At 46.9% G+C, this 25,633-nt stretch overlaps 2 protein-coding genes across 4 annotated transcripts in view; one reads left to right on the forward strand and one right to left on the reverse strand.

The window, feature by feature from the left end:
• The first annotated feature begins 8,959 nt into the window (after positions 1-8,959).
• MRPL17 (mitochondrial ribosomal protein L17) lies at positions 8,960-11,239 on the forward strand. Its single transcript, XM_061612367.1, has 3 exons — positions 8,960-9,201; positions 9,680-9,748; positions 9,895-11,239. Exons 1-3 carry the CDS (start codon positions 9,028-9,030, stop codon positions 10,177-10,179), a joined length of 528 nt encoding a protein of 175 aa, XP_061468351.1. The 5' UTR covers positions 8,960-9,027; the 3' UTR covers positions 10,180-11,239.
• An 851-nt stretch (positions 11,240-12,090) lies between these two features.
• ARHGEF39 (Rho guanine nucleotide exchange factor 39) overlaps positions 12,091-25,633 on the reverse strand; it is a 35,922-nt gene continuing 22,379 nt past the window's right edge. For all 3 annotated transcript variants that reach the window (XM_061612335.1, XM_061612346.1, XM_061612355.1), the window contains exons 7-11: positions 25,331-25,401; positions 25,012-25,140; positions 15,127-15,356; positions 14,528-14,616; positions 12,091-14,406 (exon numbers count right to left, since the gene is read on the reverse strand). In XM_061612335.1, coding sequence (XP_061468319.1) covers positions 14,373-14,406; positions 14,528-14,616; positions 15,127-15,356; positions 25,012-25,140; positions 25,331-25,401 — 553 coding nt within the window. In that variant the 3' untranslated portion in view covers positions 12,091-14,372. The remainder of the gene's footprint in view (positions 14,407-14,527; positions 14,617-15,126; positions 15,357-25,011; positions 25,141-25,330; positions 25,402-25,633) is intronic.

Raw genomic sequence — 25,633 nt, forward strand, 5'->3', positions numbered from 1 at the left:
ACAGTTCCATGGGACAAAGGACTGATTCTTAAGCCACTCTGAAAATTGCAGCTCTGTGACAGGAAACGGGGTCTCCTGACAACTCTCAGCATCCTTAACAGACTACAGCTCCCAGGATTCTTTGGGGGAAGCCATCACTTTAAAGTGGTACAATGGTGCTTTAAATGTATGGTGCGCATTGGCGGTTCCCACTGGTGTCAGTCAATAAAAGCTTTTCTCCCAATGCAAATAACAGTGGGGGGGTGTTGTCAGGATCATGGCCAGGAGGAGAAGGACACACAGACAGACAGACAGACACACACACACACACACACACACACACACACGCACACACACACATATACACAGTCTTGTAAATTATTGCCATGTGAAATCATTTAAATATTGGAGCTTGAATCAGAGTTCAAATCCTCACCTTAGCCACAAATCAAGTGCAAGGCCTTGAGCAAGTCTCATCCCACCCTCAGTTTCGGTAGCCTACAAAGTGAGGCATCTACACAGGGGCTGTTTTCAAAATACACACACATTGCAGCAAATTTCAGTACCGTTTTGGCTGACTCTCATTCTTACTCATGACTGAATAATACCACTGCGTAATTCAGGTCCAGGCAAAAGCCAAGTTTTCAAAGAGAAAAGAAGATTCTTTGACCTGCCAGAGTTGCTGTTTTTCCCCCTCCACAGATGGGTTTCTGATCATTGCAAAAGTACAGGCTCCCTCTGGTGCTCAATGTTGCAAATAGACACTGAGGAGGGGGACAGTGCTTGCATGCCCAGGTTTTTAATGAAAGTATTTCTGCATCAACAGTTTATTGCACAATGAACACACATTTGTTGTTCATGTAATGTTCCTTCAAGGCTGCAAGTCTGTCATTGATTTTTCTTGCACGCTGCCCTGAAATCAGGATAGGACAGAGGGTGGTGCATTAATGTTTTAATAAACATTTAAATTAATTAATTAACTAATTAATTAACTAACAACATTGATATACCCCTTGGCTGCAACAAAACTGCAAAATGGTTTACAAAATAAATAAATAAAACATTAGAATTATCAATAAAAGATGGGGGGAAAGACATCTAAAAACACTTGAAAACTAACTAAAATCAAGAATGAGGTAAATGTACTGCCTTCAAGTCGATTCCGACTTATGGCGACACTATCCCATCCAAGGTGTAGTCGTCCAGGGTCTCAGGGGGTCTTCAACCCTTTACTTCTTTGAGAGCAGGGTCCCAATGTCTTCAGCATCCTATGAGCCAATTAGCATGAAAAGAGAGTATATTAGCCACTGAGAAGAGTCTTCTAACATGCTTCCTTGTCCTTTCCTGCTGTTTGAAGCCAATCTGAGTGAAAGGAGCTGAGTCAGCCACTGAGAAGACTCTTCTCAGTAGCTAACACCCTCCCATTTGATGCTTATTGGCTTCTAGGGATGTCTGTTGTTGTGGGAGACGGCATTAACAAGGATCTGATTCTCAACCCAGCAGCAAAAAAGGGGTGGTGATGGCTCTGACTATCATGAAGGGAACCTGCACTTCTGAATTTGACATATACTACTGATTCCCCCAGTCCCAGACCACTTTTCCTTGTTTGCGCATTCCTGCAATCTGCAAAAATTGGCACTTGAGCACTTGGCCAACTCTAAAATGGCATGCAGGTGGTTACGGTGTATTCTCCGGTGTGAAGGCAAATCCTTAGGGATGGGATATCGTGCTTGGGATGTTCTATGAGGTCTAGCAGTAAAATGGCTCTAACTGAAGTGGGCCTTCCAGATGTTATTGGACGACGACTCCCATCAGCCCCAGCTAGCATGGCCAATGACAGGGATGATGGGAGTTGTAGTCACAGAATCATAGAGTTGGAAGGGACCTATGAGGCCATCAAGACCAACTCCCTGCTCAATGCAAGAATCCAACTCAAAGCATACCCGAAAGGTGGCTGTCCTGCTACCTCTTCAATGCCTCCATTGTCAGACAGCCCACCATCTCCCTAGGTCACTGGTTCCTTTGTCGTACTGCTCTAACAGTTAGGGTTTTTCCTGAAGTTCAGTCGAAATCTGGCTTCCTGTGACATGAGCCCATTATTCCATGTCCTGCACTGCAGGATGATCAAGAAGAGATCGTGGCCTGGCCTCCTCTGTGTGGCAACCTTTCAAGTACTTGAACTGTGCCATCGTATCTCCCCAGTGCTTTCAGTCTCTCCTCATAGGGCTTTGTTTCCAGTCCCCTGATCATCCTTGCTGCCCTCCTGTGAACCTGTTCCAGTTTGTCTGTATCCTTCTTAAAATGTGGTGTCCAGAACTGGACGCAGTACTCAAGATGAGGCCTAACCAGTGCCAAATAAAGGGAAACCAATATTTCATGTGATTTGGAAATGATGCTTCTGTTACTGCAGCCTAAAATAGCATTTGCAGTTTTTGCACCGACAGCACACTGTTGGTTCATATTCAGCTTGTGATCAACAACAGTCCCAAGATCCTTCTCACATGTAGTATTGCTGAGCCAAGTATCCCCCATCATATAACTGTGCATTTGGTTTCTTTTTCCTAGGTGTAGAACATTGCACTTGAAATGGAAATGGACTGCCTTCAAGTCGAACCCTACTTATGGCAACCCTATGTATTCTGAGGGGGTTTACCATTGCCTCCCTCTGAGGCTAGTCCTCCCCAGCTGGCTAGGGCCTGCTCAGCTTGCTACAGCTGCACAAGCCAGCCCCTTCCTTGTCTGTAACTGCCAGCTAGGGGGCAACTGGGCTCCTTCGGACTATGCCGCTTGCCTACGGCTGCACAGGTGGCAGGGCACGTAATCCCTAAGCCACTCACAGAAGGGGTGATCATTACCTGGCCCTTGACACCCAGGAGACACGAGCGGGGATTTGAACTCACATACTCTGGACTCCCAGTCAGGCTCTCCTCCCCACTGTGCTATACCAGCCTCCACTGTGCTATAGCACTTATCCCTGTTAAATTTCATTCTGTTGTTTTTTGAGCCCAGTAATATCTGGAGGGCTTATGGTCTCCCAGTCCTGATGTAAAAATTACATATAATCAGGGAGCACCTGGGAAGCTCTCTTATACCAGGTCAGATTATTTTGCTAACACTAGTACTCCAGCAGTCAGGAGATGTAGGGCTTGTGGGTTCTACTTCATTGTTTTTTTTACTAGGTCAGGTGTTAGGAGCCTTTGGCCCTCCAGATGTTGCTGAACTACAGCTCCCATCAGCCCCAGCAAGTGTGGCCAATAGCCAGGAGATGATAGGAGTTGTAGTTCAGCAACATCTGGAGGGCCAAAGGTTACCCTCACCTTGAGGTTCCCCAGCTCGAGCCAGGTGCAAGATAGTGCCAGGGAGAAAAAAGGAACAGAGTGCCTCTGAATTATACATGGGCGCAAAATTCATTTCAGTTTGCATTTAAAGATGATTTTATCAAATTTGCACTTGTGAGAATATGAGAACCGAAACATGGCAATCCTTCCAAATTTGCACTTCTCCGAATTTCGTGGTGCAGTTCTCCAACCAAGCAATATTTGCAAAAATGCATATATTAGAAGAAAGTCAGTGTAAAAAATACGATGTTGGTGAAAATAACATACAAAACTGCATTATATTATGGGAAATTGCTTGCAAAAATGTGTAGAATGGTCCAAAGAGTGCATTTAAGAAATGTTCATTTGGAGAAATTCACACTAAAATGCTGAAGAATTTTCATAAGTATTTTTTTTTAAAAATTGCAAATTCATGCAGAAATGTGGAGAACAGAATGTAAGATTGTAGAAATGAGAAGCTGAGAAAACTGAAATTGACAGATCCTTCCATCCCTACTCTGAACACATGCTCAGCCTATAATCAAGCTCATAAATCCTGTTACACAGAAATCCATTCCTGGTTTCTCTTCCCCAAGCCTTATTTTTCAGCAACCTAATGGTGTTTTTTTGGGGGGGGGGGTAGCAGGGAAGAAGCATTTTAATCGTTGCTTTGCTAGGCAACCCTTGCCAATATATTGCAAATCACCCCCCAAGACCTGCCACTACATCCCATTCTATCTTCTGCCCACCCATGGTCTACCTTACTCTGACTGGTAGTGGTTCTTTAGCACAGTGTGGCTCCCATGCTTTCCCCCACCCCAACCATTTGAAAATTGCTGAGGGTTTTGGTGGACCACACAATGATTTTTATACAATGTAAAGCACTGTCCTAGATGCTGTTGATTTTTAATTGTATCTTCATTGCTTCTTTTATTTCCTACGTATTGTAGACCATAGAATTCAAATTGCAACATGATAAAATATAAGACTAAACTTATTTAAAAGGCTTGGGTGAACAAAACGTTCTTCATCTGGCTCTGGAAAGAAATATAAGGATGGTGCCAGACAAACCTCTTTGGGAATTTATTTAATACATTTTTTTACCCTGCCTTTTTAGGAAAACTTTTCGTACAAGTTGTCTAGCAAAACCAAACATAGTTGAGCAATATATTGGATGGTAAAATTAAAACTGAAAAGATGCCATCACAATAAATAATTAAATAGCATTAGACAGCTCATTAAAAGCATAAAATCACAAAATAGAGTGGCAGCACAGTAATAGAAGCCTGATTAAAATGCTTAAAGTTATGAAAAGGCAACAGTAAACAAATAAGCTTTTCATGTCCACTTAAACGCCTGCAAAGATGGAACCTGTTGAATCCCAACTAGAACAGAGATCCCCAAATTTGGGGTCACTGTCAAAAAAGACCTCCCCCTGTTAGTTTCCCATCTCACTTCATTTGAAAGGGAATCTTCGAGCATTGCCTCTGAAGATGGTCTTAAGGTTATGGCTGAAAGCTTATTAGGCTTGTTGGTGAGAAGATCAGTAATAGAGAAAGCTTTTCTGAAAGACAGCTCAACATCCAGTCACATGAGATTTGTTAGGAAATGCTGCCCAATCACATAGTATAGTAGTGAAGTGTGCTTGACTGCTGCTCTCTAGAATATGCCCCAGAATTCTCTTGCAAAATGTAAGTATTTCTTGAAGACAAGTTGATATGGAAAGTGTACCCTAAAGGATTCTATTGAAATTTATTGCCTTTGAACAGTTTTCTTTACATGCCTTACTGAAGTGCACCAGATTCACTCTCTTCTATAGGCTTCTTAAATTCTTTTTATACAGCCATGAGAGGGGCTATGCTATAGCCAGTATGGATTTTTCGCATTCCACAATCTTAAATTGAAAATACCCTTCCATACCATTCTGCTGCTTCCCATAAGCTCATTCAAAACAAAACCTTAGAAGACTTATAGTCCTGAACTCAGAAATGCTTACTTAACAACCCTCTCCTTCATGCCAGTACACAAAACACTCAGAGAGAATCTAGAGTTCAAAGCGTAAAACAAGAGAAAAAAAATTCCAGACCCCTGTTGGACTTTTTCTGTCAGTGGTCTCATAATTTGTTGAAATTAATTAAAAATCAACCATGTTCACAGAGTACCTGTAATCCTATTACTGACCTTGCCCCATACACTGACCTTCATCTTCTGCAGTTTAAAAGTTAAAAAAATGCTTGGCTGATTTTAATTAATGTAAGAAATTTAACATTGAAGTCTATTATAGTGCCTGGCATGCTCAGTAAGAACCGTCAGTGTTCTAAAAGCGAGACTCACAACTGTTTCACTTGCCTAATCAGGGAGCCACATCCACGCCAGACCTTTATTTCACTTTAGACAGTCCTGGCTTCCACCAAAGAATCCTGGGCAGTGTAGCTTGTGAAGGGTGCTGAGAGTTGTTGGGAGACTGTTATTTCCCTGACAGAGCTCCAGTGGCCAGAATGGTTTAACAGTCAGTCTCTCTTCTGGGGATTGCAGTTCTGTAAGGGGAATAGGGCATCTCCTAGCAACTCTCAGCACCCTTCACAAACTACACTTCCCAGGATTCTTTGGGGGAAGCCATGGCTGTCTAAAGTAAAATAAAAGTCTGGTGTGGATATGGCCACGGACAGCTTTGGTTTAAATTTGGGTGGGAGGCTACATGTGCCTGTAGAATAAAAAGGTGGGAGAGACCCTGAAAAATGATATTGTTCACAAAGTTTTCCTTTTGGAAAGGAAAGGGGCTTTCCCTCTGCTCAGTGCCTGCCCACCCAATCTATTCCCCTCCCTCCCCCATCGTCCGTACCCCTACCTTTCCTCCCCTTCTCTCCCCCTCCCCCCTCCCTGCCCATTCCCCAGGTCAGTTTCACCTGTCCTAAGCATGATGGTACAGGAGTAAATCCCATTGAACTCAAAAAGCATGCAAATGATCAAACCTGTCCTCCCTTCCTCCTCCCTCCTATCCCTTCCCTTGCCCCTCCCTCCCCCTCCTCTTCCCTTTCCAATCCCCTCCCCCCTCCTCCCTGTGGTCAGTTTCACCTATCATAAGCATGATTGCAGGGGAGTAAATACCATTGAACTCAATAAGCATGCAAATGATCAATCCATTCTCAGCAAACTTGCACAGGATCCCATTTCTTACCTCCCGGATTAAAAAGCAGAAAAATTTACCAACAGGCAAAAATCCCTTGTGGTTCAAAAACGTACCTATAGCCAACAGATATTTCTATCAAACTTTTCAAAGTAGGGAAACTGGGCAGCTATAGTGAATGCACCAGGGGAGTGGGAGACCTAACCTCTCTGAGATATTGGACTGCCCTACAAATTTGTCAAAATGCAAACTCAATTTGGGTTGGCCTTTCACAGTCCAATCCACTTCCTGTGTAGCTTAGAAGAAGTTGGTAACGTGCCTCTGAGCATATGGTGAGTGGTGGCAATACCTGCAATCAGCCCAAATAAGAGAAACAAAAGACATGTGCTGATCTTGTTTTAGCAGACAGGAAGAAACAAAATTAAGACAATTCTATAAATACATTCAAAGCAGGAGACCATCTAGGGAGACAATTGGACCCTTGGATGATAAGGGAGTCAAAAGTGTACTAAAGAACGATAAGGAGATTGCAGAGAAGCTAAATGAATTCTTTGCATCTGTCTTCACAGTGGAAGATATAGGGCAGATCCCTGAACCTGAACTAACATTTGCAGGAAGGGATTCTGAGGAACTAAGACAAATAGTGGTAACGAGAGAGGAAGTTCTAAGCTTAATGGACAATATAAAAACTGACAAATCACCGGGCCCGGATGGCATCCACCCGAGAGTTCTCAAAGAACTCAAAGGTGAAATTGCTGATCTGCTAACTAAAATATGTAACTTGTCCCTCGGGTCCTCCTCCGTGCCTGAGGACTGGAAAGTGGCAAATGTAACGCCAATCTTCAAAAAGGGATCCAGAGGGGATCCCGGAAATTACAGGCCAGTTAGCTTAACTTCTGTCCCTGGAAAACTGGTAGAAAGTATTATTAAAGCTAGATTAACTAAGCACATAGAAGAACAAGCCTTGCTGAAGCAGAGCCAGCATGGCTTCTGCAAGGGAAAGTCCTGTCTCAGTAACCTATTAGAATTCTTTGAGAGTGTCAACAAGCATATAGATAGAGGTGATCCAGTGGACATAGTGTACTTAGACTTTCAAAAAGCATTTGACAAGGTACCTCACCAAAGGCTTCTGAGGAAGCTTAGCAGTCATGGAATAAGAGGAGAGGTCCTCTTGTGGATAAGAAATTGGTGAAGAAGCAGAAAGCAGAGAGTAGGAATAAACGGACAGTTCTCCCAATGGAGGGCTGTAGAAAGTGGAGTCCCTCAGGGATCGGTATTGGGACCTGTACTTTTCAACTTGTTCATTAATGACCTAGAATTAGGAGTGAGCAGTGAAGTGGCCAAGTTTGCTGACGACACTAAAACAAAAAGGGATTGCGAAGAGCTCCAAAAAGATCTCTCCAAACTGAGTGAATGGGCGGAAAAATGGCAAATGCAATTCAATATAAACAAGTGTAAAATTATGCATATTGGAGCAAAAAATCTTAATTTCACATATACGCTCATGGGGTCTGAACTGGCAGTGACCGACCAGGAGAGAGACCTCGGGGTTGTAGTGGACAGCACGATGAAAATGTCGACCCAGTGTGCGGCAGCTGTGAAAAAGGCAAATTCCATGCTAGCAATAATTAGGAAAGGTATTGAAAATAAAACAGCCGAGATCATAATGCCGTTGTATAAATCTATGGTGCGGCCGCATTTGGAATACTGTGTGCAGTTCTGGTCGCCTCATCTCAAAAAGGATATTATAGAGTTGGAAAAGGTTCAGAAGAGGGCAACCAGAATGATCAAGGGGATGGAGCGACTCCCTTACGAGGAAAGGTTGCAGCATTTGGGGCTTTTTAGTTTAGAGAAAAGGCGGGTCAGAGGAGACATGATAGAAGTGTATAAAATTATGCATGGCATTGAGAGGGTGGATAGAGAAAGGTTCTTCTCCCTCTCTCATAATACTAGAACTCGTGGACATTCAAAGAAGCTGAATGTTGGAAGATTCAGGACAGACAAAAGGAAGTACTTCTTTACTCAGCGCATAGTTAAACTATGGAATTTGCTCCCACAAGATGCAGTAATGGCCACCAGCTTGGATGGCTTTAAAAGAAGATTAGACAAATTCATGGAGGACAGGGCTATCAATGGCTACTAGCCATGATGGCTGTGCTCTGCCACTGTAGTCAGAGGCAGCATGCTTCTGAAAACCAGTTGCCGGAAGCCTCAGGAGGGGAGAGTGTTCTTGCACTCGGGTCCTGCTTGCGGGCTTAAGAACATAAGAACATAAGAAAAGCCTGCTGGATCAGGCCAGTGGCCCATCTAGTCCAGCATCCTGTTCTCACAGTGGCCAACCAGGTGCCTGGGGGAAGCCCGCAAGCACGACCCGGGTGCAAGAACACTTCCTTCCTTCCTCTCGCCCAGGCTGGTTCGGATTGACCCCGCAGCCGCAGCCTCCTTACCGGGGACGTTGCCCTTTCGGCGGGAGGAACTTCCGCCACTCGAACCGGGTCGGCCAATCAGCGCGAGGTGCGGGCGGGGCTTGGCGGAGCCTTCCTCGGTCCCCTCCGGTCACGTGACCAAGGGCTCTTCCGGCGGCGCTTCTGTTAGGCGGTCGTCATGAGGCTCACCGCAGCGGCTTGGATTTCCCACGGGCGGGTGCAGAGGCGCTTCGGCCTCGGGCCCCGCTCGCGGATCGACCTGCTGCGGAACCTCGTCACGGCCCTGGTGCGCCACGAGCGGATCGAGGCACCCCGCGCACGCGTGGACGAGATGCGCTTTTACGCCGAGCACGTGAGCGCCCCGGGGGGGGGATGGTTGGATGATAAATGATAAACGGAGCGGGCAGAGCCTGATGGCTGCAGAGCACCCCAAGTTCTGTCGGGGCTTTTAAATCAGTGTCTCAGACATACACGCGCTCACCCCGCTGTGTGGGACAAGGGCCGCCAAGCTTAGTGGTTAGTCCCCAATGGTGTCTTCAGGTAGAGCTGGGAAAGACTCAGACAGTGTGGACAAGTCGGCGGAGCACTCGCTTTGCATGCGGAAAGTCCCGGGCTCAGACACCGATGGCGTCTCCAGGTGGGGCTGGGACACTCCCGGCCTGAAACCCTGGGGAACGGCTGCCATTTAACACTGACCCCAACGTGGTACGTGGGTCAATGGCCTGACTGGGCTGCAGAGTCACTGGGCTGCTGCTGCGCCTCTTCTGGGGCCACCTTAAGACTCGCGTGCACTGACCTCTTCTCTTCTCCCTTCCCCCCCCCCCCCGCAGCTGATTGACTACGCCAAACGTGGCGACACGGACCCCAACGCCATGCGCATGGCTGACTTCTGGCTGACGGTGAGGGTGCAGGCTTCTTCCCCACTCCTTCCCTCCCTTCCCCCGTGGGGAAAAAAGGCTGTTCTTGGCCTGGGCGGGCTTGCTTTGCTTTGCTCCAGGGGCTGATGCAGAGCCAGCACTGAGCCCCTCGCTTTGGGTTTTTGCAGGAGAAAGATCTTATCCACAAGCTCTTCAAAGTGCTGGCTCCACGCTTCCAGCCTCATGCACGGAACTACACCCGTATGCTGCAGATTCCCAATCGGGAGAACATGGACCGAGCCAAGATGGCAGTCATCGAATACAAGGGGAACCCGTTCCCACCACTCCCGCTGCCACAGAGGGACAGTGAGAAGACTCTGGTGAACCAGCTGCTGAAGGGTTATCGGGAGGATGTGCGCAGGAGCAGAGATGCACAGCTCCTGGAGGGGCTTGGTGTAGGCACAGCTGTGTAGGATAGACTTTGCTTCCTTCCTGTGTGAAACAGCCCCCTGTGGCAGGGATGGAGGTTCCTGCCCTGGCTGGTGTGCCCATCCGTTGGCACCTCTTGTTGATGTGTGGGGAAGGTGGGGTAAACTTGGTCTGAGACCCCTCTTTGCCTTCATCTGCTCTGTGAGGCAGAGTGCCAGCTCCCTTATTCCAGGGGAGTGGAAAAGGGAGAAGCCCTTTTTTCAGGTATGCAGAAATAAATGTGGCTGCTGGGAAAATGCATGCCTTTCTCCAGACTCTTTGTGCTACAATCCACCTGCAGCTGAGTGATGGGACTTGGTTGCACATCTGCTTTGCAGTGGCACTGGGGGTGTCAGTGAGGGCTAGGCACCTTATAAGGTGGTTAAGTTTTTTTGGAGAGATCATTACACTAGTGTTCACATAAATTGTTCTTACGGGGAGCGAAGAAAGGTCTTTGCTACTTGGGTGTGTCAAATCCACCCTATCAAGAAGGGTGTGTGGATGTGTGTGCACTGCTTATTTCTTTCCAACAGGCAGGCTTGCTATCCCTTGTTGCAGGAGTAGTCTCCCCATTTCTGTGTCAGTCTGCAGGTGTGGTATAGGTTTTGGCGAGAAGAACCCGTCAGGTAGCGTAACTGATGCCTAAATAAATATTCCACAGGATATGACACAACAGGCTCCACCGCCAGTTGGAGTTAATTAAGTTAATTAAGAAATTAATTGAACTGCTGCTGTTGTGCCTCAACAGTCTGGTAGCTCGGTCACTCACTGGCAGGAGATGTGATCAGCAGGCCTGCCCTATACTCTGATAAGGGTGCTAAAGCTGTGCCCTTTATGTTATGGAGATCAGGAAAAAGTATGAAAGGGAGTTCTTGCAGGAACATAAGGCAACTGGTTTTTACAGGATTTTCATTTGTTGTGTTGTGGGAGAGAGCACTAAAGCATCCATGCCTGAGGGGATTGACTGTTCCCAAACTTTCAGGGCGTTACAAACACAGGAGTGGCTCTTGTTTATGCCTTGCTTCTGGACAAATTAAAGAAAGATTACAAACTTTTTGAATGGGATATTCATCAATTGTCTCCTTGTTTGACTGTCTTTGAACAGATCAACTGTTCTACAAAGCCAAAAATGCTCTTTTTAAGTTTAACACTCATCTTTTTAATTGTATGGAGGCAAGCTGGGGGGGGGGGCTTTTGTATCCCAACCGTAGCAGTCGTACCCACATTTCATTTAGGGTCAGAAGATCCTGCCTCTGGCATACAACTATAGCCAGCTTTCAAAGACTAACTTTTGTATTTAATTTGTAACTTCTACTAAGTAACTTCTCAGACTATTCCAGGAGGGGGGACGGACAGGAAGTATATTCTTTATGTTTACATCAGTTTCATAACAGTAGTTAAGGCTGCAATCCTAGAGCCACTTACCTGAGAGAAACCCCCACTGAACTCAGTGAAACTTGCTTCTGAGTAGCTTACACTGCTAGCAACTTGGGTTTTGTTAACTAGCTTACTACTGTCGTTCTACTGGGTAAATTCCACTGAGGCTTGCTTCTAAGTAAGCCTGAATGAGATTGGGCTGCCAGTCTTTATTCTTAATGATTCTTGCTCTTTGCCTCAATCGACCAGTTAAGCGCACCCTTAACAAAAGGACCCACACCATAGCAGCAGGGAGGCATAGGTTCAGGCTCTCCTTTCAGGGGAACTCTGGGTACAAGGACTCAGCAAGGCATTTGCTCCCTCTTGTAGGAACTACTTGGGAGGACTACATCCCCCTTAGGATCTAGAAAATGGCCAGGGAGGAAGTACATAAAGAAGAAGCAATGGCAATATTTCTCTCTGTAGAAAGTTACCTCTTTACTGGATAATCAGAGTCTGCCCAGAATCACAGGACCACATAAATAACAGGCTGCTAGGTGTTCCTTCTCACCCCTGCCCAATTCTTTTATTACAAGAAGTACAGACATCTATTAGATTACTTGATTTATTGTTCCTTACATTATTTAAGTAATTTCTTATTTACATTTTGTTATATAGCTAGCCAAGGTTAAAAAAATTTAAAATACCAAAATTTAACAGAAAAAAGTATATAAAAAGCATACATAAAACTTGAACATTGAATACACACAAACCCCCCTCAAAATCATTATTGTGTTGGCACTCATAGAAAATTGTTCTACTTGAAATTATAAGTAGGCCAGAAGTGGATAGAACATACATCAGTTAAACCTGACAAACCAATTCACTGAGATAAATTTTACATGGGCGGTCATACAGTGGGAAAGTGGAGGTAATGGGCGTAGTTTTCTCACCACCTGCAGTGCACAGAAAAGTCTGTCCTCCCACTGAACCTCAAGAAGTGATCCTTGAAAATCTTTGGCTCCATCATTTTGAATCACAGGTCTACAGAGAGAACAATCCCTTCATAGAGTAAGGAAGGGCTCGAACCGGAGGAATGGGAAATAAAGTTGTTTAAGACAGAGTTGAGGAACTTTTTTCTTGGTTGGGGGTCTGTCCCCTTTCCTGACTTGAGGAGGGACACAAGAGTCCTCATCCTTGGCTTAAGACATCACTGTGCTTGCTAACATCAAATATGTTATCAGCATGGCCAGTGCCAAAGGGCAGCCAGGCCGGGCCCTGGCCAAGGGCCCCTCCTTAGGGTGGGAGGGTAGCTCTCCCATTCCACGATCTGTGGTAGTGGTGGCTCCCGACCCTGCCACAGATCACAGCAAGAGCTCACTCCCAGGCACCCCCCTACCCAGATTGGCGGGTACTAGAGAGGGCATTCTCAGTGGCGGCCCCCACCCTCTGGAACTCCCTCCCACAAGATCTCTGGCATGCCTCTTCCCTAAATACATTTCGTAAAGCCTTAAAGACCTGGCTCTTTCAACAGGCCTTTGGGATTTCCAGGGAGGGTTAATTACTAGATTGAATTGCCTCCTACTATATTGTATGCTGTATTGTTTTTATACTGTTTTATATTGTACTATTGTATTTTATTATGCTGTGTTTTAACTGTTGTACGTCGCCTAGAGTGGCCATTGGCCAGATAGGCGACACAGAAATTAAAATTTATTATTTATTTATTTACAACCACGCAGCCCTGTGATGCCTACCTGTATGCTCCACCTACCTCTCCTGTTGTGAATGGTGGCCGCACTGTGCATGCATGCTTACCATCAGCCAAGATTGTGGCAGAGGCATTGGCTCCTTAGTGAAGGCCCCCCCCATCTTGGTTAATGGCAGGATGTTTGTGCAGCGTGGCCAGCTTTCATCACAGCAGGAGAGGCAGGTGGCGCATGCGGGTGGGCCTGGGGCAGGCTGGTGCCCAAGGGGCCAGTCATGCCCGGCGCCAGCCCTGGTTATCAGCTTGCCTTTGGACCAGATGACGACCACAATGTAAAACTGCTAGAAGGTGCTTGGAGCAGAGAAGTATGTCACATCTTTAATAGCTTTTGTTGCTTAGCGGTGGTAGAGCTCAAACATGAAGCACAGCCTGCTCGAAATGCACAGCTAATTTGCTCATCACCACACCTCCATCATGCAAAATGGGCTCACCAAGGCTCCAATGAGGACGTTTTTCTTGCTCCAGAGGCTTGATCAGTCTGGTATTACAATTCCAAAGATTGCCCTTGTTTATAGAGTAAAATGCAGATTTTAAAAGGCCGCAAGATGCAGGAATGTGGAAAGCAGTGGGAAGCTTGCTCCTGCGCACCCTGCCATCTTGAAGCTTCCACTGGCTCAAGCTAGCCAGCCTTTCTTGCGTCTGCTGTTGCCTTGGGCCCACAGCCAGGGAGATCACGTCATTCCCTAGAGCATCCACCTTGCACAGAAAGCCAGTGGCTGAGCCCTCTTGGATGCCCCTTTGCAGACTAAACAGACAGGATTACCTCGCAGCTGACAGCTCTTGCTGGTGAGCAACTCCAGTGAATTCCTGACATTTTGTGGGTCTCCAGGCAGAGTGGGTGGGAAGCAAAAGGAAGAATGGACCAGTCACCGTTTGAGTGGTGCCTTGGAGTCAGGCTGCCAAAGAAGGTAACACTGACCTTTGTGCTGCAAGAACATTGGCATCAAATGTCAGTGGCCTCCACACAGCCTGAACAACAATCAGTACGCATGCCAGCCTTCTGACCACTCACTGCTATGTCCTGCGGCTGGTTCATTGGGTCCTGTGGGAGGAGAGGCTGTGCAGATCATCAGTTCAGCAGGCTGAAGTGACACTGATGTGCAGCTCTCTGTAGGTGAAAAGGACAAGATGCTAACAAGAGAGACTAGTCCTTGTGCTGAAACTACACAAACGGCAATCTCCACAACTAACTGAAATAACTAGATGCCTAAAGGAGGAGTATCACCTACCTGACAGCAGCCACCAGATTCTGATGCCATTTTCTAAAGGCCTCCTGATCACAGCACATCAGCAGTAACTTCTTCTGTGGGAAGGAGAGCTGAAAGAAGGACAGTGTTGCTGGAAGGGAGGAAGCTGGGTGGCAGGGCAGCTGCGTAACTGGTGCCTGGTCCAAGGCAGGAGTTTGGAGCTCAGAAATGGCCCCAGCAAAGGTGATTCTGGGACTCTCCTCCCAAGACAGCCCCTGAGCTATAAGGTGTGCATGCCTAGAGGTCTGCCAGCAGCCTGGGAAAGGAGCACACAGCCCTTCATGCTAGAGCAACACGCAAACACACACTAAAGCCCTTCTGCACCTCGGGCACCATTCCTTGGCTTTAGCGCATTTGTGCCTCTGGCCTCCCCAGCCCAGTGGCTCTCTTTTTTTTATTACTGGTAGGGTCAGTTCACAAAGCTCACTGTCTTCCCACCACCCCGTTGCAAAACATAATTTACCCAACTGGTCGTTAGTTATTTGGAGGTGAAGCATGGCCCCCCAGAGTGATTCAGAAAGGAGAAGGGCTCCTTAAAACAATGCAGAATTTGCTGGGGGGGGGAGAAGAAATGCACTTACACTGAGCAGCCCTCCTTGGCTGTGGGTATGACCAAATACTTTTCCCACAGTGCACTGCCTGAGTGGGAAGACCGCCTGGCAGGCAAATTTGCGTGAATTCCAGGGATGCAGCGGGTGGCACGGCTTGGCCACCAACAAAATGTCAGAGAAGAGGAAGAACATCCTGTGCTGTAGCTCGTCCCCCTTGGGGGGCACCACCGTCAGCCAGCCTTCCTGGAGGTACCAGCGCCCTGCATTGAGGGGGAGGGGGCACAACAACCAAGTGGATTATTGGGAGAAAGTCCAAAATCTTTAAACCGCTTGAGTTGTAGTCAGTATGCTTCTGAATACCAGTTGCTGGAAACTGCAGCGGGGGGGGGTGCTCTTTGCGATCAGGTCCTGCTTGCTGATGGGCTTCCCAGAAGAGGCATCTGGTTAGCTACTGTGAGAACAGAATGCCGGACTAAATGGGCCCCCTTTGGTCTGATCCAGCAGGTTTTGATTTTCTTAACTCAGTCTTACTCAGAGTAGACCCACTAAAATTAATGAAATTAAGTTAGTCATATCATATAATAGTAGTGTTGGAAGGGGCCCATAAGGCCATCAAGTCCAACCCCCTGCTCAATGCAGGAAGCCAAATCAAAGCATTCCCGACAGATGGCTGTCCAGCTGCCTCTTGAATGCATCCAGTGTCAGAGAGCCCACTACCTCTCTAGGTAATTGGTTCCATTGTCGTATGGCTCCAACAGTTAGGACGTTTTTCCTGATGTTCAGTCAAAATCTGGCTTCCTGCAACTTGAGCCCATTAGTCCGTGTCCTGCACTCTGGGACGACCGAGAAGAGATCCCGGCCCTCCTCTATGTGACAATCTTTCATGTACTTGAAGAGTGCTATCCTATCTCCCCTCAGTCTTCTCTTCTCCAGGCTAAACATGCCCAGTTCTTTAAGTCTCTCCTCATAGGGCTTTGTTTCCAGTCCCCTGATCATCCTTGTTGCCCTCTGAACCTGTTCCAGTTTGTCTGCATCCTTCTTGAAGTGTGGAGACCAGAACTGGAAGCAGTATTCAAGATGAGGGCTAACCAGTGCTGAATAGAGGGGAACTAATACTTCACGCGATTTGGAAACTATACTTCAGTTAATGCAGCCTACTATAGCATTTGCCTTTTTTGCAGCCACATCACACTGTTGGCTCATATTCAACTTGTGATCAATGACAATTCCAAGATCCTTCTCACATGTCATATTGCTGAGCCAAGTATCCCCCATCTTATAACTGTGCATTTGGTTTCTTTTTCCTAAGTGTAGAGCTTTGTCTACTAACTTTAATATGTCTACTCTATTAACTTTAATATGTCTACTCTGGATAGAACTAAAATTGAATGCCATCCCTTGATCTACCTGTCCATGTGTATGCTGGAGAGACAATGTGGTGAAGTGGTTAGACTTTGGGCCAGTCACTGTCCCTTAGCCTAGCCTACCCCACAGGATTGTTGTGAGCATAAATGGAGAGGGAAGGACTATGTACGCCACCTTAAGCTCCATGGAGGAAAGATGGGATATTATTGCAATAATAAACAATTATTGTGAATTGATCTGCAGACTGCTCTGGGAGCCTTTTGAGGTGAACAGCAAGGTAAAAATGCTTTACATAAATAAATGAATAAATCTGAGTGAACACGATGAGGCTGTGCCCCCTTCCTCCCCAACCTGAACAAGGTTACCATCACACCAGAGGAATTAGCTGAGCTAAATAGACTAGCCAACCTGATAGGGCTGGTGTGAGGACAGGGAGGACCACATATACCTCCTTGTGTTCCTTGGAGGAAAGGTGGGACAAAAATGTAAAATAAAATAATGGAGGATTAAAAGTAGGTTTACCCACTGCAGTATAATGAGGCATCCATGGAATGAGTTCTCTCTCCCGATTCCTCCTGGCAGGGACCATGCAATTCTTAGCTTGAATAGTCTTACCTTTCCTGGGTTTCTCTCCAGCTTTTCATCCATGACAAAACTCCTACTAGGAAGTACCACGAAAAACAAAGAAGAACACAGGAAAGTACAAAACCCCACTCCACTGGAGCCAAGTGGAGCCCTCAGTGGCAGGAATGAGGATGCAGAGCGGCTATGGCCACAGGTGCCTCGCTGTGCCAGCCTAGAAGCCCCTCCCCCAAAAAATTCCACAGGAAGTGAACCAAAGTGAACAACTGTAAGTCATTTGAAGATGTTTTATGTAGCAAGCGACTAATGTCAATAATAACGCTGCGTTCCGAAGCTGGCATTTGAGTCGTCCATATGATGGGACTTACCAGAGCTACGCAAGATGATGCCGGGGTGGTGGTGGAGAGATAACTCTGCAAGCAGGACTGCTCTGGAGAACAAATGCAGCCTTTGCAGAGTCTGCTTAGTAGTGCCTAGTGAAGGTCAATGTGGACAACTATAGGGCTGCTCAGTAATATCAGCTATGGCCGTGTTCCGGAAAGGGCAGCCAAGGTGGCTGAAGCCCTGGTGGAAGGTGCCACGATGCACAGGGACATGGGAATGTGTTGTGTTCGTAAGCTGGAGCGATGGGAGGGAAGCAGGTAGCTGACCACGTGGAAATGCTGTGTCCTGGGGGGGCTTTAGGTCTTAAGGACCCTCCTGACATCCAGCTTGTGCCACTGCCGCTTCTTTTGGGGATGGTGAGGGTGCGGGGGGAAAGGAGGGGAAGAATCAACTCTTGTGCTTCATGGAATGCAGCATTCACCTTAAGAATGAGGGAGGGGTCTCTGTGCAAGGCCTTGTGGTCCTTACAGAAAACACAAAGGTTTTTGGGGAGAGAGAGGGGTTCTCAATAGCATGGAAGCTCTGCGTGCCATGGGGATGGCAATGAGAAAAGCCACCTTCAAAGAAAGGAATCCAAGGGAGAGTGACTGAGGTGGTTCAAAAGGAGAACTCCTCAGGGCACCTGAGAACCACATGCAGGCTCAGGACTGGAAGCAACGCATTGCAGGCAGAGGCTGGTGACAGAGGTGGCCCCTCGCAGGATGCATTTGACATGGCAGTGCTGGCTGAGAGGCTTGGATCCTGAGAGGGAGAGAACAAAGGCGAGGGGAGCAGCTTGCCTTTGAAAGTCTTTGGCTTTAAGCCCTGGCTAGGCCCTCTTGCAGGAAGTCTAGCAACACTTTTAAAGCCGGCATTCTTGAAGTAGCAAGGGGGGAGGGATACACACCTGCACATCTGGCGGAGGCAGGTCAAAAAACCAGAGGGGGAGGGAAATGCAGAGAGAGGAGGCGGCCTGTTCGAACTAAGAATCACATGGTCCTTGCCTGGGCGGAACAAGAGTGACAACCCAGGCATATGGATACCCCACTTGTCTCCATTCAGGAGAGTCAAACATCAAATCATGAAACTAAATAGAAATAACAAGATGCATGGCAGCAAGAAATGAACCACCATTTCTACAACTACAGCAGCGAACTTCATAGGGAAGCAGGATAAAAAAAAAACAGCAGTTAAACTCAATAATAATCAGGAAAAAATATCCCAAACCCTTTCCTGAAGAGTCTGGTCTTAATCTAGTGCCCTGGGCTTCTACTGGGAGTTGTTATGTGCCTCCAAGTCGACTACAACTTATGGCGACCCTATGAATCAGCGACCTCCAAGAGCATCTGTCATGAACCACCCTGTTGACTTCTTGTAAGTTCAGGTCTGTGGCTTCCTTTGTGGAATCAATCCATCTCTTGTTTGGCCTTCCTCTTTATCTACTCCCTGCTGTTTTCCCCAGCATTCTTATCTTTTCCAGTGAATCATGTCTTCTCATGATGTGTCCAAAGTATGACAACCTCAGTTTCATCATTTTAGCTTCTAGTGATAGTTTGGGTTTAATTTGTTCTAACACCCTATTATTTGTCTTTTTTGCAGTCCATGGTATCTGCAAAGCTCTCCTCCGACACCACATTTCAAATCAGTTGATTTTTCTCTTATCCGCCTTTTTCACTGTCCAACTTTCACGTCCATACATAGAGATCGGGAATACCATGGTCTGAATGATCCTGACTTTAGTGTTCAGTGATACATCTTTGCATTTGAGGACCTTTTCTAGTTCTCTCACAGCTGCGCTCCACAGTCCTAGCCTAATTCTGATTTCTAAGCACCCTGTCCAGGTGGCGACTGGTCTGGAGTGTCTCCACCTTGTATTGGGCCAGGGAGACAGACTAGGAATACTGTTGGTGTACCGTCCACCTTGCTGCCCAACAGCTTCCTTAGCTGAGCTGACGGAGATAGTCTCGGAGGTACTATTGAGATCCCCTAGACTTTTGGTACTGGGGGATTTCAATGTCCACGCCGAGGCTGTCTTATCTGGTGCAGCTCAGGACTTCATTGCCTCCATGACAACAATGGGGCTGTCTCAATTTTCTACTGGCCCAACGCATGTGTCGGGACATACTCTTGATTTGATCTTTGCCACTGGTCACGGAGATGGTGATCTGGAGGTGGGATGTTTTTCATCTACCCCATTGTCATGGACAGATCACCGCTTGTTGAGATTTAGGCTTACAGTAGCTCTTCCCCTCCGCAAAGGTGGAGGACCTATTAGGTTGGTCCGTTCCTGCAGTCTGATGGATCCTCTTGGTTTTCAGAGGGCTCTGGGAGATTTTCCGGCCGATAAGACTGGTGCTCCTGTCGAGGCCCTGGTCGCACTGTGGAATACGGAGATGACTCAGGCTGTTGACACGATCGCTCCTGCGCGCCCCCTCCGATGTAGAGCTCATACAGCTCCGTGGTATACCCCGGCGCTGAGAGTGATGAAGCAAGAGAGGAGGAGGCTGGAGTGCAGATGGAAGCGAACTCCCAACAATTGTAACCATGCTTTGGTAAGTGCCACCAATAAGTTGTATGTGAAAGCAATAAGGACAGCGAAAAAACTTTACTTCGCTGCCTCTATTAGGTCATCTTTATGCCCTCCAGCGGAGCTTTTTAAAGTTGTGCGGGGGCTTTTACATTCTGGCCCGCCCGATACTATAGAAACATCTGAAGCCCGCTGCAACGAAATTGCTGGGCACTTTCAAAGCAAGATTGCTTGCATTCGTAGGGACTTAGACTCTGATGTTGTGACAGATGAATCCAGTGAATTGTCCAGAGCACGGCCTTGTTCTTTATTATTGGATGAGTTTCAGTTGGTGCAGCTCGAGGAAGTAGACAAGGTGCTTGGAATGGTCTGGGCAACCATGTCTGTTCTGGACCCTTGCCCATCTTGGCTAGTGAAAGCTAGCAGGGCTGGAACCACCGGCTGGGCCAGGGAAGTGGTTAATGCCTCCTTGAGAGTGGGAGTAGTCCCAAGTAGCCTCAAGGAGGCAATAGTGAGACCTCTATTAAAGAAACCTTCCCTGGACCCGGATAATTTGAACAACTACAGACCAGTGGCGAATGTCCCCTTTTTGGGCAAGGTTTTGGAGCGGGTGGTTGCTAGCCAGCTCCAGGTGCTCTTGGATGAAACCAATTATCTGGATCCGTTTCAATCCGGTTTTAGGCCCGGTTTTGGCACTGAGACAGCCTTGGTCGCCCTGTACGATGACCTATGTCGGGAAAGAGACAGAGGGAGTGTAACTCTGTTGATTCTCCTTGATCTCTCAGCGGCTTTTGATACCATCGACCATGGTATCCTTCTGGAGAGGCTCGCGGAGTTGGGAGTTGGAGGTACTGCTTGGCAGTGGTTCCGCTCCTACTTCGCGGATTGTCGCCAGAAGGTAGTGCTTGGGGAACATTACTCGACACCCTGGACTCTCCATTGTGGAGTCCCTCAGGGGTCGGTTTTGTCCCCCATGCTTTTTAACATCTACATGCAGCCTCCGGGTGCGGTCATCAGGAGTTTTGGAGTGCGTTGTCATCAGTATGCTGATGACACGCAACTCTATTTCTCCTTTTCATCTTCTTCAGGTGAGTCTGTTGATGTGCTGAACCGTTGCCTGACTGCGATAATGGACTGGATGAGAGCTAATAAACTGAGACTCAATCCAGACAAGACTGAGACACTGTTGGTGAACGCCTTCCCCGCTCAGATGGTGGATGTGCATCCTGTTCTGGATGGGGTTACACTCCCCCTGAAAGAACAGGTCCGTAGTTTGGGGGTTCTTTTTGACCCTTCCTTGTATCTTGAGGCTCAAGTGGCCTCGGTGGCACGGAATGCATTTTACCATCTCCGTTTGGTAGCCCAACTACGCCCCTATCTGGATGGCGACGACCTCGCCTCAGTTGTCCATGCTCTGGTAACTTCGAGATTGGATTACTGTAATGCACTCTACATTGGGCTGCCCTTGAAGACAGTTCGGAAGCTTCAGCTAGTGCAGAATGCGGCAGCTAGATCATTGACGAGGACCAGTCGGTCTTCGCATATAACTCCTGTTCTGGCTCGCCTGCACTGGCTACCTATTTGCTTCCGGGCGAGATTCAAGGTGTTGGTTATGACCTATAAAGCCTTACATGGCGTGGGACCGCAATACCTGGTGGAACGCCTCTCCCACTATGAACCTACCCGTTCGCTTCGTTCGTCATCGAAGGCCCTCCTCCGGGTACCAACTCATTGTGAAGCCCGGAGGGTGGTTACTAGATCTAGGGCCTTTTCTGTGGTGGCCCCCGAGTTGTGGAATAGCCTCCCCGAAGAGGTATGCCTGGCGCCTACACTATTATCTTTTCGGCGCCAGGTAAAGACCTTTTTACGCTCCCAGGCATTTTAATCACTTTAATCTTTTTAGCTTTTTGATCTTGTATACTAAGTCTTTATTTTTATTTTCTGTTTAACTGTATTTGTTTTTATGTCATATATGTTTTTGTGATTTTATTATTGCCATGTATGTATTTTACCCTATGCTGTTTACCGCCCTGAGAGCTATTTGCTAAGGGCGGTATATAAATGCAACCAAATAAATAAAAATAAATAAAAATAAATTCTTGACTATTGTCTCCATTTTGGTGAATGATTGTGCCAAGATATTGATAATCCTTGACAAGTTCAATGTCCTCATTGTCAACTGTAAAGTTGCATAAATCTTCTGTTGTCATTACTTTAGTCTTTTTAACGTTCAGCTGTAGTCCTGCTTTTGTGCTTTCCTCTTTAACTTTCATCAGCATTCGTTTCAAATCATTACTGGTTTCTGGTAGTAGTTATAGTATCATCTGCATATCTTAAATTATTGATATTTCTCCCTCCAATTTTCACACCTTGGTCCAATCCTGCTGTCCGTATATGTTCTGTGTATAGATTAAATAAATAGGGTGATAAAATACACCCGTCTCACACTATTTCCGATGGGGAACCTATTGGTTTCTCCATATTCTGTCCTTACAGTAGGCTCTTATCCAGAGTATAGGTTGCGCATCAGGACAATCAGATGCTGTGGCACCCCCATTTCTTTTAAAGCCTCAAAGTCATCTATCTAGATTTCAGCAAAGCGTTTGACAAAGTCCCCCATGACCTTTTGATTAGCAAACTGGTCAATGCAGACTAGATGGAAATACTGTCAGGTGGATTCACAACTGGTTGGAAAACCGTACTCAAAGAGTGGTCGTCGGTGGCTCTGCTTCGGACTGGAAGGAGGTTTCGAGTGGAGTGCCACAGGGTTCTGTCCTGGGGCCTATACTCTTCAACATTTTTATCAATGACTTAGATGATGGGGTGGAGGGAAGCCTTATGAAGTTTGCGGATGATACGAAACTGGGAGGGATAGCTAACACAATGGAAGACAGGAATAAAATCCAAAGGGACCTGGATAGACTAGGAAATTGGGCTGAAATTAATAAAATGAAATTCAATAAAGACAAATGCAAGATTCTGCAGTTAGGCCACAAAAACAAAATGCATGGGTACAGGATGGGAAATACCCGGCTTAGCAGTAGTGCGTGTGAGAAGGACCTTGGAATTGTAGTGGATCGCAAGTTGAACATGACCCAGCAGTGTGATGCTGCGGCAAAAAAGGCAAACACGGTTTTGGGATGCATAAACAGAGCTATAGTTTCCAGGTCGAGGGAAGTAATAGTCCCACTATATTCTCCATTAGTCAGGCCTCATCTGGAATACTGCATTCAGTTCTGGGCACCTCATTTTAAGAAAGATATAGACAAGTTAGAGAGGGTTCAGAAGAGGGTGACGAGGATGATAGCCGGTATGGAGAACAAGTCTTATGAGGAAAGGTTGAAGGAACTTGGCATGTTCAGTCTGGTGAAGAGAAGGCTGAGGGGTGACATGATTGCACTCTTTAAGTACCTGAAGGGCTGTCACATAGAGGAGGGTACAGATTTGTTCCCTGCTGCCCCAGAGGGTAGGACTAGGTCTAATGGTTTTAAGTTGCAGGAGCGTAGATTCAGATTGGACATTAGAAGGAACTTCTTGACAGTAAGGGCAGTTCGGCAATGGAACCGACTGCCTAGGGAGGTGGTGGGATCCCCTTCGCTGGATGTCTTCAGGCAGAGGCTGGACAGCTATCTGCGGGAGATGCTCTAGCTGTGGATTTCCTGCTGTAAGCAGGGGGTTGGACTCGATGGCCTACAAGGCCCCTTCCAACTCTATGATTCTATTTTATGATTCTATTCTATTCTATTCTATGATTCCATAGTTTTTTATGATCTACACAGTCAAAGGCTTTGCTGTAATCTATAAAGCACAGGGTGATTTCCTTCTGAAATTCCTTGCTCCGTTCCATTATCCAACGTATGTTTGCAATATGATCTCTGATGCCTCTTCCCTTTCTAAATCCAGCTTGGACATCTGGTATTTCTCGCTCCATATATGGCAAGAGCCTTTGTTGTAGAATCTTGAGCATTACTTCACTTGCATGGGATATTAAGGCAATAGTTCGATAATTACTGCATTCCCTGGAATCCCCTTTCTTTGGAATTGGGATGTATATGGAACGCTTCCAGTCTGTGGCCCATTGTTTAGTTTTCCATATTTCTTCACAGATTTTAGTCAAAATTTGGACTGATCCAGTCTCAGTAGCTTGTAGCAACTCTATTGGTTCCTGGTGATTTGTTTCTTCCAAGTATTTTAAGAGCAGCTTTCACCTCACATTCTAAAATTTCTGGTTCTTCATCACTGGGAGGAAGGGCAGGATATAAATCAAATAGATAAATAAATAAAGGGGTCTGGTGCACCCCTAGGGAGTGCATTCCACAAAACTGGTGCCACTCTCAAACAGAGCCTGCTCCTTGTAGAGGCCTACCATGCCCCATTCAGCAGTGGCACCAGGAACAATTCCTCACGTGTAAACAAAGTGCTTGGCAATAGGCAGTCCTTCAGGTATGCAGGTCCCCAGCAACTCTGGGCACTAACGATCAAAAACAGCATTTTGTTACTGCTCACCTTCAGCCAAAACTCTGGCAGTAACATTTTGCTCTAGCTGAATTTTCGTGTTCTCTTTTAGAGTAGCTCTATGTAGAGTTTATTAAGGTAGGTAGACTAAGCTAAAGGCTACTAAAGCATGAATGCCCATGGGGAGGTCTGACCTCTTCAGGAAAAACTGAAGCTGCTGGAAGTTTCCAAGGTCAGTGGATGCCACTTGACACCCCCCCCCAAATCAGTACTGGATCAACAAGCACACCAAACTTCAAGCCTCATCCCTCATGGGGAGGGCAACCCCATCCAACACAGGTTGGAACTGAAATCTGGGTTGGGTGCAAACACACATCCCCCACCCCGCCGTCAACAGTACACCCATCTTGCCTGGAAGAAGTTTCAGTTGCTAGAACCCTACAGCCCCCCTCCCACATGCCTTTCCTAATTTTAACCCAGAGCATTTACCAAAGCAGGAATCCAGAGGTGTGGATGACCACTCCTGGGGCTGAGCAGAGATGCTCTTATTAAAGCGTCACTCATTTTGCGCTGTTGTCTCTCCCATCACTACAGAAGATCAATCACCAAAGCAAAGGACCTACCTGGAGCCAGGATTCGGGTCTTCTGTCCCTTAAGCAGCTTCTGAACCCGGCACATCTGGTTGGCGTTATCGCGGCAGCGAGATATTTCCTGGACTTGGTGAAACGCCTTAGAGACAGACTGCAGAACTCCTGCAAAGAGCACATCACCAGAGACAAGGGCAATCCTGTCTCCACTGGGGCAGCCTTTGCAAAAAACACCCACAGACGGGAGCTGGCCAAAGGGCAGGAGTCTAGAGCCTCTGGCCACAGGGGAAGATGATCTGATTTATTAGATTCACGCTCCACCCTTCAGTAGGTTACAAAAAAGTTAAAATCCTACCTGTTAGCTGCTGAAAGTCAGAGTTTTCTGGGTGGGTGTTTTCTACCAAATCCTCTAGCAATTGCCTGTACCTGCCAAACAGATGTGAGAGTGGAGGGCTGCAGGCAGCCACAACCCCGACGCCAACTGGATGAGAACCAGGTGCACACTTTCCTGCTCAGCCAACCAGCCACCCCTTTTCTTGGGAGGTCCTAGCCAGTCTACTGGTGCTCCAAATGGGACTGGCTGGCCAGCCCCTGCTTAGGTGGTTCCCAGCTTATCAGCAAATGGAGTGGACAAGCCAGCTGTTGGGCACAGCTTCTT

Source organism: Rhineura floridana, chromosome 1 (genome assembly GCF_030035675.1).
Source record: "Rhineura floridana isolate rRhiFlo1 chromosome 1, rRhiFlo1.hap2, whole genome shotgun sequence".
In the NCBI taxonomy this organism is placed as follows: domain Eukaryota; kingdom Metazoa; phylum Chordata; class Lepidosauria; order Squamata; family Rhineuridae; genus Rhineura; species Rhineura floridana.